Raw genomic sequence first — 12,820 nt, forward strand, 5'->3', positions numbered from 1 at the left:
CATAAAGTTTCTGCGCAACGTTGGGCTAACTGGCAGGCCCCACCAAAACCACAAGTCGGGTCGCATTATTGGGACAACTCGCAGGTCCCGCCGAGACCACAAATGGCCCACTCGCAGGTCCCACCGAGCCCACAAGACAGTCACGATGAACTCACGACCTATTATCAAGAAAACTGAAAATGATGAAATTCATAGCGATCCCAAATTGAATGCCGACAATGATTCAAAGCCCAGTCATTCAGACAAAGAGACACAGCTCGAACAGATGACCGAACTAGATGGTAAGAATCAGGCAGAACAACCAGGCTCGGATGGCCAAATGCAGGAAGATGTTTCCAAGAACTCACTCCATGAACTAAACTGTGAACTCTGGTCCATGAACTAAACTGTGAACTCTGTATAGCGGTGAGGTTATACGGAGAAATAATAGTAGGTACAACAGCCATTTTCATTTATGGTTTCGAAATAAAGTGATACAATTATATGTTGAAATGAAGAATATAGAATTCTTGAAATCATTATATAAATATTTTACAATCTATCTTGCCTATCTGCTTAAGCTTCTCCGACTGGTATTTAACAATAAAGATGCAAAACGGCCATTCATTCATCTACATGATTACTACAATATATCTGATTCTGAATTTTCCTATCCATTACTTTATCGTGGCATTGAAGAAGACCTTGGTATCATTTCTGGCAAAATTCTTAAAGAAGAAGGGGAAGAAACTGAAGCTGAGGGCCGAAAGAAAGGAGCACCAATCTGACTAGAACTCTGGTCAGTAAATGGCAAATCAATGCTAATGACAGCATGAGGTTGCAACTCGATTTCTGCACCTTTTTCGGGAGCAAATATAGGACTATCTGGCAAGTGATTATCATCTTCCTCGACTGATGCTACTGTGCTCGTGTCTGTGTGCACAGTGGAATCGTCAGTGAAATGGCCATGCCTTCTCCTTCTCCTAGCTTCCCTTCCCCATCCATGGATTGTTTCTCTAATTCTTTTTGGAATCAAGGCTGCTTTGTAGTTTGTACCCATCTAAGAAATAAAACATACCGTTATATTTACTCAATGTTCAATTTTTCTACAGTTGTTTAATATGCAGAATACCTGAGTAACAAGTGCATAGAGTGGTAAGGTGCTGTAGCTGCACAAAAACTGTCCGGAAAACCTGACGACAGAAGCTAAACTCTGAGACTCGTGAAAGGTAATAACAGAAGGTTCAATATGTCGTAACAACTTAAAAATCTATGCATACCCCACGAACAGACGTATATAAACAAGCAAGTGGTTCTTTATGAAGCATGAATTGTATCCAAACTGCCACTGCGTTCGAAGGTACAGATATAAGAGAACTAACATTCATCTGGTTGACAAAAAAGAACAAAACATTCCACAGGCTTCCAGTGTTATAACTTTAACTTAGCTTCTTAAACGTACGGTTTCCAAGTTAATTTAAATTGTATACGAAGGAAGCAAAGCAACATAAAGGAAGAAAGAGTACCCAGAACCAAAAAAAGGAAGCCAGCTCAAATGCATTCTGCAAGTATCATAGAAGGGTTAGTATCACCATATGGATATGTATCAAGAGAATTTTGAACATCAAAATTATTGTTCCATGATTAGAATTTTACTGGCCAACCTGGAATAAGATAAAATGAATCAAGGTCAACAACAATTCTGGCTTATTGAACCAAAACAATTCATCTCTGAGTTTGAACTTAAGACCGGAAAAACTCCCACTTATTCCTGCACTCTCCAGTGCCAGGGTTGCTATAACATGTTGCAGTTTAGCGCCCACAAGAAGAACAAGCTGCAAAACGTGACAAATCATGTTATAATGATGGCAAAAGAGCAATTCCTCTCTTACTGTGCATGGCAAGAAGGAAGAAATCACAATATCCTCAAGAAATGAACCAAATAAAATATGAAAACTTATATAAGTTTTAACTGCCGGTTAGAGGAACTTACAGTCACAGGAATTAGTGCAATCCAGAAATAGAGATTAGACCCTGCAATTCAAAAAGATAACTTAAGACAAATTAGCCTGTCCATCCCTTCTCATCGATTTTAGACCACATAAAAGGAGCAAATGTAAGAACGCAAAGTGCAAGTTATCATTAAGTCATCCACCATAAGAGCATAAGCTCCGATTGTTAGCCAAAAATAAGAGCCAACATGGAAGCCTGACTGGTGAGGGAGGTGGTGATTCGGATTTGAGGTACACATTTTGAAATTGGCCAAACAAAGGTGAGCCAAAAAATATAGTAGCTTTTGATTCACTTACCTTTTATATTGAACAGCATAAACGCTACAACAAATCCCCAGAGTGGAGCGCTGTAAATAATAAACAGAAAAGAATGTCACAAGGTTCCCATAGAAAACCATAGAGATCAGGAAAAACTGGATTCATGTAAATGGACTGCCTACATAGATCAAGACAGCTATGCTACACCTCGTGTTTTCAAAAAATCTACCAATTTATGACCATGTTGCAACATAATGATCAGAATGGAGAAACTAATACCAGGTCACCTTCATAACAATCATTTACAGTAGACAAGTCCATGATTTACAGCACTAAAAGGGTATATGAAAGAGATCATTGGCGAACAGAACACATGGACTGTTATGTTTTTGCATTCTAATCAAATAGCAATAAAGAAATTCTGCCTTTTAGTTTTCTTTAGAAGTAAAAGAACATCAAAAGCCATAAACGTAAATAATAAGCTTCTACGTGATATTCTTTCTTACCTGACACCAACAATCCGTTGAAATTCTTCTTCCATGGAGCGAATCATATAGCTGTGAAAATCATATGTTGACGGAAGGTTGTGATTCTGCCATAATTTAAAAGAATGAGCAGAAGTAAACAGAGATGTTATTAATAACTGATTCTTATAGGAAGACAGAATATTTTGCAATCGATAAATAAATAAATTTGATCAATACATATCACCTCAAAGTTCCAGAGGAGATGAAAAAAAGAAGAAAAGACATATACAGTACATATTCAAATCAACGTAAGAATCATTTAAATGATTATCGTGGAAAATTATGTGAGCCTTTACAATATACAACTGACAAGGTGACATGAACTACTGCGAGGTTTGAAAAGATAAAACACATGAAACAGATTATCATAGAGTATAATAACTTTGTACGGTTTGTGATCTTCATATTGAATCTCATTCGCATAGTAAATGTCTAAAAAGTAATAAGTGAAATCAATAATTAAATTCTAGAACAAGAAATAGCCCTAATTTATTGCTGACATTGTGGAGGTACCTTGTGAAAAATTATTCTCAAAGCAAACAACGATCAAAATTTTAAATTACGAGTAATTACATTAAAAAAAAATAGGATAAAGAAGTGGCCTTGTTCACCATTTGCTCTGACTTTTACATACCGCAAAGAATCCCTGGCGAAGTGAAAGGTAATCTGCACGGACCACTGACCTCCCAAACTGACGGAAGAAACAAGTCTGGACATTCAAGCCATTTTAATCTCAATCAGAACAAAGTGATGTTAGTTTCTAATCAAGCATCCTTCTTAGCTAAATATGAACGAGGAACAAAACCGAATGAAACCAAAAGAAACAAAACCATTTCACAGTGCCATTTGGGATTGTTTGTCATACAGAAATGTGCAATGATGCAATTATTTAAATAGACATACCACATAACAAGAAGATATAATATATTTACGAACATAAACTAAAGAAGAGAGCAGCAGCAGACAAGTGCACCTACCACCCAAACAAGGAATCTATTCCTGTCCATAGGATTTGATGTATGGACTCTGACGAAGGTTGATTGCCTACGCATTGTCAGGGCCGTCGTGATTTCTGCAAACAAGAAATTGACGCAGATCGGTCTTAACTTCTTCCAAATTTCTAATTAATAGAACAGAACTTCACTCTTTGATCCTATAGTCTACTGTTGACACTTGATCCTCACTATACCGAGGTAATAACTAGTGCTAGGAGAGAGTGACAGATGCATGTGAAGAAATTCATTGTCTCATCTCAACTATTAGTAGAATTTTAGTCATGAATAATGTAGAAATTTTCGAAATTTTTCATATCCATTAATAGCTAGTGTATGCCGATAAAGGGTAAGTTCTTTCACCTTGCAAAGATATCCTCAATTCGTTTAAGATATAGTGATCAAAATGGGAAAGGAAGCAACGAATATGTCCAAGGACTAAAAAAAGTGCTCTATATTACCGCTTAATGTATTATATCTGTCCATGCGAGCCTCAGTCTCCCATGTTCTCCAGCTGTGAATCTGGCATGAGTAATGAGCACCTACATATTAGAACCTATGAAGAGACAAAAAATTAAAGCGAAAGGTACTAAAATCAGAAACTTGAACTCTTATGCGATTCTAAACTAAACATAATTACCTATCAGGGCCCTGATAATTCCAAAAGTTGAGATGATAGAATAAATTGGAAGATAAATATGGAAGATAGCATGTTTCAGTTAAAACAAGACGAGATTGGCTGCTTTAAACAACTATGAGTAGTATGTAGATGAGTAATCTGAAAATTCGATATACTACCTTTACAATTGCCAGCAACATAGTCAAGCAGCTGTAAGATATATGTGTAACTGCCATAACAAAGATGAATCGGTGGAGTTGCTCAAGACCTTCATACGAAACAAATGGCTCGTAATTCTGTAAGACAAGTCAAACCCAATAAACTTAGGTTTTTCTGAAATGCGGAAAGTATATTACATATGAACTCGGAAAGGAAAACAAAGGAGCATATGACTAAATTGTTGGAACAATAGATAAGAAAAGCTCTAATTTGCAATGACCAATACATAAGGACCATATAATTGTGATGATAAACAATGAAACATAGTTGATTTATCCATCGTGGGAGTCTCAAATGACCAAAGAAAACACAATTGCTTCTCTAGAACTGACTTGCCTCTCGGCAGGTGTTCCTGTTAAGACCGGTCATCAGAAGTCTGCCCTCCTTTAAGCCATTATTCTCCCTTTCCTCGCCGACTTCATGTCTTGTGCAGGGGGCGAATGCGCCATCATAGAACTTTGATGGTATGCATATATTAGATATAATGTTTGAAGTTGCTGTTAGTAGGAGAGATATGAATCCAAGAAGCATCAACTCTGTAGGCAGGTTTCAAAACAAGCTCGGAGTTAGAAGCCAGGAAAAGGTTTGGAACATCATTTAGTTTCAAAATACACGAAAAATTTGACATCACCTTCCTTCATTTTCTCCACAGCAGCAAGCAAAGGTTTCCTATCAGTTTTCTTCAACCACTGAAATCACAGAAACAAAAGCTGACAAATTTAATTCAAAGCCACTTAATTTTGACCAAAGTTATCAAACTATTGCATCCTAAAAGGCAATTTAATGAAAGCCTGCGTATAAAATTGTTCTTAATCAGCTACTCCTGAAATCTAAAAGCATTTCCTGAAAAACAACTCGATAAGTTCGTCGGAGTTTCATCCGAACGTAAAAACTCAAATTTGAAACAGGTGCTTCAAAGAAATTTTTTGAAACAAGAACAAATTTGGTGGATTCAAAGAGGAGATGAATGCAACTCACATTACCCAGCCAATGAATCGAGCGCTCCACAAGCAGTGAAACAGCGACAAATATGGTCAATACAGTAGCAACAGACCAAGTCGGCGTCAGGGCGAGTGACCTCAGCTCTGCGGTATTTTCGGACATTCCTAATGGTTTGGATTCAGACAATCTAAGTACCGAACTTCAAGCTCTAAAGCTTCAAAGAACTCCCGCAATCAATTCCTTCCACGAGATTATCACAACCCGTCTGACGTAAAAGCTAAAATATCAACACTCTGCCGCGTAACTACAATGAGAACCCGCGTAGCATCCATTACAACATAAAGGATTCCATGAACACCAAAAGGGTTTAAAAAGTGTAAGTCGGTCTAATTCTCCTTGTACCCAGCCCCCACTAGTAGGTGTATTTGTTTGGAATAAATAACGTCCTGCTGTTGCCAAGAACTGACTTCCAAGATTACACCTTTTCAGATCCGAAAAATATATAGTCTCAACTGCACTTCCAAATAGAACGTTGCAAGAGAATGGGTGTGCTCTGGGTTGAACTTCAAGAATGGTCAATAACAAACACCGAGAAAGATTTGTTCTTGCCAGCAACGAATCAATGACTTTCAGCTCTCCAAGTGAAATGAGAAACCCGTTTATTATTCTTCGCCCTTTCGAGTTTTGACAGGGGATTGGAGAAGAAAAAGATATGAACTTTCCTCCACGTAGTGTTTTTGTAGCTAATAAAAAGCAGCAAATCTCCGATCTCTGTCGTCTCGGTACAATGAGCTGGAACAGGTGCATTTATTATTTTATTATTTATAATTGTCCACGATTAATCTAATTTCCCCTCCCGTCCATTAAATAACACGGATTGAACCTCCACCGGCAGAGGTTTCTGTCACCTTTCCCACCAATTGGGAGTGGCACAATAAAGGTGGCTGGTCCTACTATGTCCATTACGTTAGAATAGACTGTTTACATATTTAGCTTTTTTAATTATTCAGATTTTTTTAAAAAATTAAATACATTGTTAATTATTTCAAATTATAGAATACTTTAGAAAACATACAAAGTTAATTAAAAGTAATGACAGTGAGATGTATACAATGATGAGAAAAAATATTTTTGAAATGAATAAAATTAAATGGTAATCTTTTATGCTAATTACATGAGTATGTATCTTGTGAGACGGTCTCACGAATCTTTATCTGTGAGACGAGTCAACTCTACCAATATTCACAATAAAAATTAATACTCTTAGCATAAAATGTAATATTTTTTCATGGAGGACCCAATTCGTCTCATAAAATACGACATGTGGGACTTTCTCACACAATTTTTTGTCCTCCAAAATATTGTTTTTACTTTTTGGGACGAAAATAACTTGGGAGGAAAAGAAAAGAGGGTAAAGTTTACTTTCCTTTCCCTTTTCCACCTAATTTCGGCGTTCATGGGGGAACAAAGATATGGAAACAAAGTCACTTGTAATTTTTAATGTCAATATTCTCGGCTCATGATATATCAAGTCGGGACCTTTCTCTAAATTGTTGTTTTCATGCCGTTGATATTGTTGGAAATGCAAATAAAATCACACATTAGAAATATACGAGGAAGATCGAGTGCTTATGAGTTATAAGATATCTTATCGATATAAAGTTTTTTTGGTAAAGTCCAAAAATAACTTCATTTGAACTTAGATCTAAAGTGAACAATATCATATTATTGTGCAGATATGTGACTTCCATGAGACAACAATATGTGTATATATATGTATGATAATTGTTGTACAATTTTTTTTTTTCAATTGTTGACATCATTTTTTATGCATGAAATGTTTCTCCCAATCGATGTGATGAAAGTCCAATATGTTACGTACTTGAAAAATATTCTCCAAAATGTTTCTCCCAAATGTTTCTTTTATTTGGGTCATCCATGAAAAATTATTACTTTTTATGCTAAGAGTATTACTTTTTATTGTGAATGTCGGTAGTGTTGACCCGTCTTACATATTAAGATCCGTGAGACGGTCTCACATGTGACCCAATCTATTTTATTTTGGTTGTCCTCAAACGATATGTTCCTGAACAATTGAGCTTCTAAGAAGAGTGATTCAATCAGGGGCGAATTCACAAACACTATATAAGTTATCTCGGTCTATTTTTTCAATCTATTGAAAATTACTATAAAAGCCTTCTATGATTTTCTAAATACGGAAAAATGTTCGGAAATTTTCTTGATGAGTGTAGATCAAACCATATTGTATCCTGGTTTTTAAAAAATTAATATATCACATATTCATATCATATCATATCAAGACGGCTCACCGTAAAAAGACTTGAAATTTCTATAATAAAAGGGAGAGTTAATTCTTTGATAGGCAAAAGGGATTTAGCAAAAGAAATCGAATCTAATACTGATTTTATATTATTTTACTAAGATCCTTCCAATTCCCGGAACCACCCGATTATGTTATGATGTGAGTGAATTGATAAGTGGCATGTTGTTGAAATTAATGTGCTGATAGCTTCATTTTACCCGCAAAATCAAAGCCCAACCAACGCTGGATTGAATGCACATGGCTACACTAGCTAATAATTTGCATATGTTTAGGCGGCTACCAAGCACTAAGTCTATCCCCAGTGGCTCAGGGTATTAATTAATCCCACATGTCCTTTGGATAACCGAGAAAGGATATCCCACATGGTAAGAAATCATCCGGTGGGATGTTCACCGGAGAGACCCGATATTATTTGGTATTTTGTTATTTAAATCCACTAATATTTTTAAAAAATGATTTTTTACTGTGTATTTCAAATACACTTGAATATATTATTTAAAAAAAAAAATTTGACCAGATCCATTTTCTCAAATATCCCCGTATTATATATCATTGTGTAATCCTCCAAAATGTGTTCACACCGGGTGTGATATAGAATTCATACGGATAAACAAACGATAAATGGGTGAAATGCCATAAGAATTTAAAAGAACAAAAACGTAATAGCATGCCTAGAATATTATTTTGCCTACAACTTATATATTTAGATAATTTTGGTTTAATTTTTGTGTTTCCGCCTGTAAATATGTTTTGGAAGTCCACTTTTTGAATTTGTCATGTGATCTTTAAACACTAAACTTTAGAAAATATTGGATATTGGTTCAATAGAAAGTTACCAGCATGTACATTTAAATTTTAAGGTGAAAAATGACCAATAAGGTAATCATCTAATACCAGTAAATTCGAGTATGAATGGGCCACTAAGATTATGAAACATTCCAGCTTAAATCATGGTAAAAGGTAGCCCACAGGTTCCAAAATGCTTACAGCTTACATAACATAACCTCTTAAAAAGATCATTCTGTCAAACAAAATTTTGAAAACAATTGCAGAAAATTAAAAACATACAAAAGTTAGCTCGTTAAGATATATTTCTGAAATGACAATGCATCAAGAATACTCGTCTTTTGAAGGTAAGCTTTTAGAATTAGCTCCTTTCACAATTTTTTTCCCAGCAAAATAAGCAGAACGAAATTAACACTAAACTCACTCATGAAAAGGATAAAATCAAACGAGAAAGAGGCACTCTATTTTGAAGCCCACTACTGCAATATACATTTTTTTAAGTTAAGTCTTTCTCACTTACCAACTTAATTTTGTTATCGATTATCATAATAGGGTTGAGCGTATCCAGACCCTGCATTATTTGTTCAACAATAAAATTATGAATAGTGTGAAATTAAGAAAGAAAAATGAAATAAATAAAGAAAAAAAGTAAGTGCATGATTCATGAATCAGATGCGCATAACATAAGGTCGGAGTAACGAAAACAAAAACGAAAACAAAAACCTTAACAAAACATATGAGACAATTTTTTTCCCGAAAAGTTGTATATTTTGCATGGTTGATGACAAAAAATTAGATCTTAAGAATCAATATTCTACAGACACACTCCCAAATCCAATTTCCATGAATCAACGCACTTCGCAATAGCACCCAAATGCGCCTTTGAAAAAAAGGAGGTACACAAAATAGTAGTGAAGCAATGAAGACACCAAGTTCAAATTTGTATTCACCTTTTTCCTTTACCAATTTCTTTTATTAGGTTCCGGAACAGCTAAATGAAAGATTGAGCGTTTGCCCAAAATATTACAATTCCATTTTAGATTTCATTAAGAAAAGAACAAATTGGAATAGACAGCTGCATAAAACTTCGAGCACTAAACTAGCAAAACATACGATATGAATTAAACACAACTGATTGGAAGGTAAGCGATCGTACAGAAAGAACATATGGGGCATCCTGTGGAATATCAATGTCGGCTGAAACGCTATCCAAGTCAAGCAGTACGTACTCTTCTTCCTCTTCTATTTCTTCTCTATCTTGGCCCATGGATTATTTCATGGCACAAATTGCAAAACACTGTAACGACCTGTAAAGCAGCCCCAAAACTTCATAAACTTTCTTACAACTTAACAAAATTAAATGTTAAGAGTTTATTTTATTCGAACCGTTTCAAAAACTCCAACTTCAAATAAAATACAAAAACTTGATACATCAAATCAAAACTACGTCCTCCCATTATCCCTCAATTCCATCTATTTCCTAGGCTATTTAAAGATTACAAAAAAAATTGCAATACATTAGCAACAGAAATCCAACAGAATTGGCATCTCGCAGGAGTGTATTACACAATATTTCTAGTATATTCTTCAAGATTTATCCCATTAAGTGCCAATTCTTTAACTTTTAGAGTAATACAGTAAGAATATCGGTTATTGTATGCACCTTGCATTCACCTGGATGAAAACTCAAAATTCGATTATAAAAACACCTGTGAGTGCCCGTTATCCTAATCACGATTTAATACCATGCAATCATGATTAATCAGTAAACAGCGAAAAAGTGAGTTAAAAATTTGCGTTTGGGCCTATAAAAATTTCGGCATAACCCTCCTCCTATAACTAGGACATACCAAAAGATCAATACTCAAAACAAGCAACATATGCCCTCAATAAACACAACAACATAAACATGTGTCAGCCAGACACGATCATGACATATACAAACCAAAATATCATAGAGCCGACAAGGCTCGATAATACCATAATACAATCCTCCAAATATATACATATGGTATATGGGAGACAGCAACACCACGCAGTACTTAAATACAACCGAGCCTACTCTCAAGGAGCTCTAGCACTTTCTGAGGCTTCCTCTCGAGCGCTTGAGGTCGAACCACTTGTACCACCTGTCATGTCCACACACAAAAGACACGACATGCCCCTCTCGAGGGTCAAAAACTCCAGTACGAGACATCAAGAAACCACAATATATGACATAGAAATGCAATGATGTCATGCATCAATGCAATCCACGTATAGGTGCAAGATATCAGGAATCAAATGATCGATATCAACAATCATACATATATGCTCGAGCTGGTCCACGACTCAGCGGACCGTACCTGGGATATGGCCCAACCTCGAAGCCAGCAACTACCTAAACCGGACCGAATCAAGGTAGCCAAACATCTCCAGGACACCATATCATTCATACATATATAACGGATCTCAACCGAAATATAACTGGATCTCAATAACATATAGGCTCAATATTATGTGTTCAATGGTATTGATGTGTCTAACTAAAATAAAATGTGTGTGAACAAAAGAAATATTATACAAATAGGCTCAATATTATATATTCAGCATATAATATCACATAAATCAACAAATAACAAATAAATCATACACATGATCATCTGATGCCTCTGTCAGACATCGTGAAAATTACTGATATTTACTTACCTCAACTAATTTACCAGTAACTTAAATCCTCAAGAAAGTCCTGAGAATGTCAACTCAGACAAATCACCTGAATATTACTTTAAATGGTCTTATTATTATATAAAAATTCTACAACTACTTAAATTCACTAAAAAATCCAATTTCAATTATTTAGGCATTTTAAATTCCTAAAATTTCAATATTCGACTAAAATACCTAAAATCAATCATTTCAATTTTAATTCGTCGCAAAATATTCTTTTCAGCGTTAAATGACGCTAAACTAATATTAAGTGACTAACTCTCCTACTTTCCCGAACTTTTGCATTGCATATCAAAGTTTTACATAATAATTTCCAACAATTATAATGAACAATTCTAAGACATCAAACAAGCTAATACTCGATTTTATACATCTCAATTTTTATCTAATTAAATATTCTGTAAATCGCTAAAGATTTCTAAAATTTGATCGATACCTCAACTCAGCTCAAAGTTTGTACTTACATAAAAAATATAACAATTATCAATATTGGTATCAAATTTAAATAAAAAATACTACAACCCTTGAACAATTTCTGGAGGCGATTTGTAACCCAATATACATGTCAAAATAAACCCTATGATACAGAGAACTAAAGCCCTTAGTCAATTTCTGAATTCCGACAACGTACAAGTGCGATTCAACGGTGAAGCCGGCGGCGGGTTTGAGTAGATCTATTGTGAGACGATCTTACGAATCTTTATCTGTGAGATGAGTCAACTCTACAAAAATTCACAATAAAAAATAATAATCTAAGCATAAAAAGTAATATTTTTTCATGGATAATCTAAATAAGAGATTTGTCTCACAAAATATGACTCGTGAGACCGTCTCACACAAATTTTTGTTATTAATATTATATGTGTTTATCTTTTCTTCTTTTGGTTCGAAATTTTGAACTGATCTATTTTATTACAATCTCATGTGCTATAAAATCTAAATATGTATTTTAATATAATCTATAAACTGACATTTTTTAATACTTATTTTAAACACACTATTTAATTATTTGGCATAATTATTTTAAATTGCAAAATTTGAAATAATTAATCTTAATTATTGTGAAATAATACATGATTAAATCGGGTCATTACAACACCCACTTTTTTACGAGCTTAATCAGACGAAAAGGAAAAAGAACACAAGATTTGAAACTTACTACCCCACTTTTTAGCTAGTCAGCGACACTACAATCCTCGTGAAAGGGTAGGAAATATAAACTACACAGTTAAATGGGTCTGGGCCGAAGTCCATAGAATTCATCTTGACCTATTGTGCTGAAACCGGTCTAGCCCTTTCTATCCAACACTCTATTATGAACTTATATATTGTCGTACATTTAAAAAAAAACTTTTTAAAAATCAGTGTAAATTTTTTTAGGGGTTAATTGCATCAAAATCCCATGCATAAAAACCTCTTAACGGAGGGGTAAA

General features: G+C 34.8%; 1 protein-coding gene and 1 long non-coding RNA gene across 5 annotated transcripts; both read right to left on the bottom strand.

Moving 5' to 3' along the window:
- Positions 1 to 430: 430 nt before the first annotated feature.
- LOC142526602 (MLO-like protein 11) lies at positions 431 to 6,387 on the bottom strand. Of its 2 annotated transcripts, none has more exons than XM_075631101.1 (15): positions 5,590 to 6,387; positions 5,238 to 5,295; positions 4,943 to 5,142; positions 4,567 to 4,683; positions 4,230 to 4,290; positions 3,754 to 3,848; positions 3,411 to 3,485; positions 2,756 to 2,841; positions 2,289 to 2,338; positions 1,973 to 2,013; positions 1,644 to 1,814; positions 1,506 to 1,541; positions 1,260 to 1,327; positions 1,112 to 1,172; positions 431 to 1,039 (listed from the first exon to the last, which is right to left on the bottom strand). In XM_075631101.1, exons 2-15 carry the CDS (start codon positions 5,245 to 5,247, stop codon positions 662 to 664), a joined length of 1,449 nt encoding a protein of 482 aa, XP_075487216.1. In that variant the 5' UTR covers positions 5,248 to 5,295; positions 5,590 to 6,387; the 3' UTR covers positions 431 to 661. The 2 variants fall into 2 exon arrangements, with proteins under 2 accessions (XP_075487216.1, XP_075487215.1); XM_075631100.1 differs by having other exon boundaries at positions 5,585 to 6,387.
- Positions 6,388 to 8,769: 2,382 nt separating this feature from the next.
- Positions 8,770 to 12,625, bottom strand: LOC142526944 (uncharacterized). 3 transcript variants are annotated; one of them, XR_012815365.1, is made up of 4 exons: positions 11,824 to 12,048; positions 10,721 to 10,807; positions 9,835 to 9,985; positions 8,770 to 9,249 (listed from the first exon to the last, which is right to left on the bottom strand). It is a non-coding gene; the product is annotated as an uncharacterized LOC142526944 (long non-coding RNA). The 3 variants fall into 3 exon arrangements; XR_012815364.1 differs by lacking the exons at positions 10,721 to 10,807; positions 11,824 to 12,048 and adding an exon at positions 12,487 to 12,625 and having other exon boundaries at positions 9,835 to 10,387; XR_012815366.1 differs by lacking the exon at positions 10,721 to 10,807.
- Positions 12,626 to 12,820: the final 195 nt, after the last annotated feature.

Source organism: Primulina tabacum, chromosome 15 (genome assembly GCF_025594145.1).
Source record: "Primulina tabacum isolate GXHZ01 chromosome 15, ASM2559414v2, whole genome shotgun sequence".
Taxonomy (NCBI): domain Eukaryota; kingdom Viridiplantae; phylum Streptophyta; class Magnoliopsida; order Lamiales; family Gesneriaceae; genus Primulina; species Primulina tabacum.

Excerpts from the sequence above, each read along its gene's own strand:
- LOC142526602 (XM_075631100.1), bottom strand. The coding sequence starts at position 5,710 with ATGTCCGAAAATACCGCAGAGCTGAGGTCACTCGCCCTGACGCCGACT. Across the intron at positions 4,684-4,942 it reads ACAGGAACACCTGCCGAGAG|AATTACGAGCCATTTGTTTC; the intron begins GCAAGTCAGTTC and ends CTTGTCTTACAG. Across the intron at positions 2,339-2,755 it reads CAACGGATTGTTGGTGTCAG|CGCTCCACTCTGGGGATTTG; the intron begins GTAAGAAAGAAT and ends TATTATTTACAG.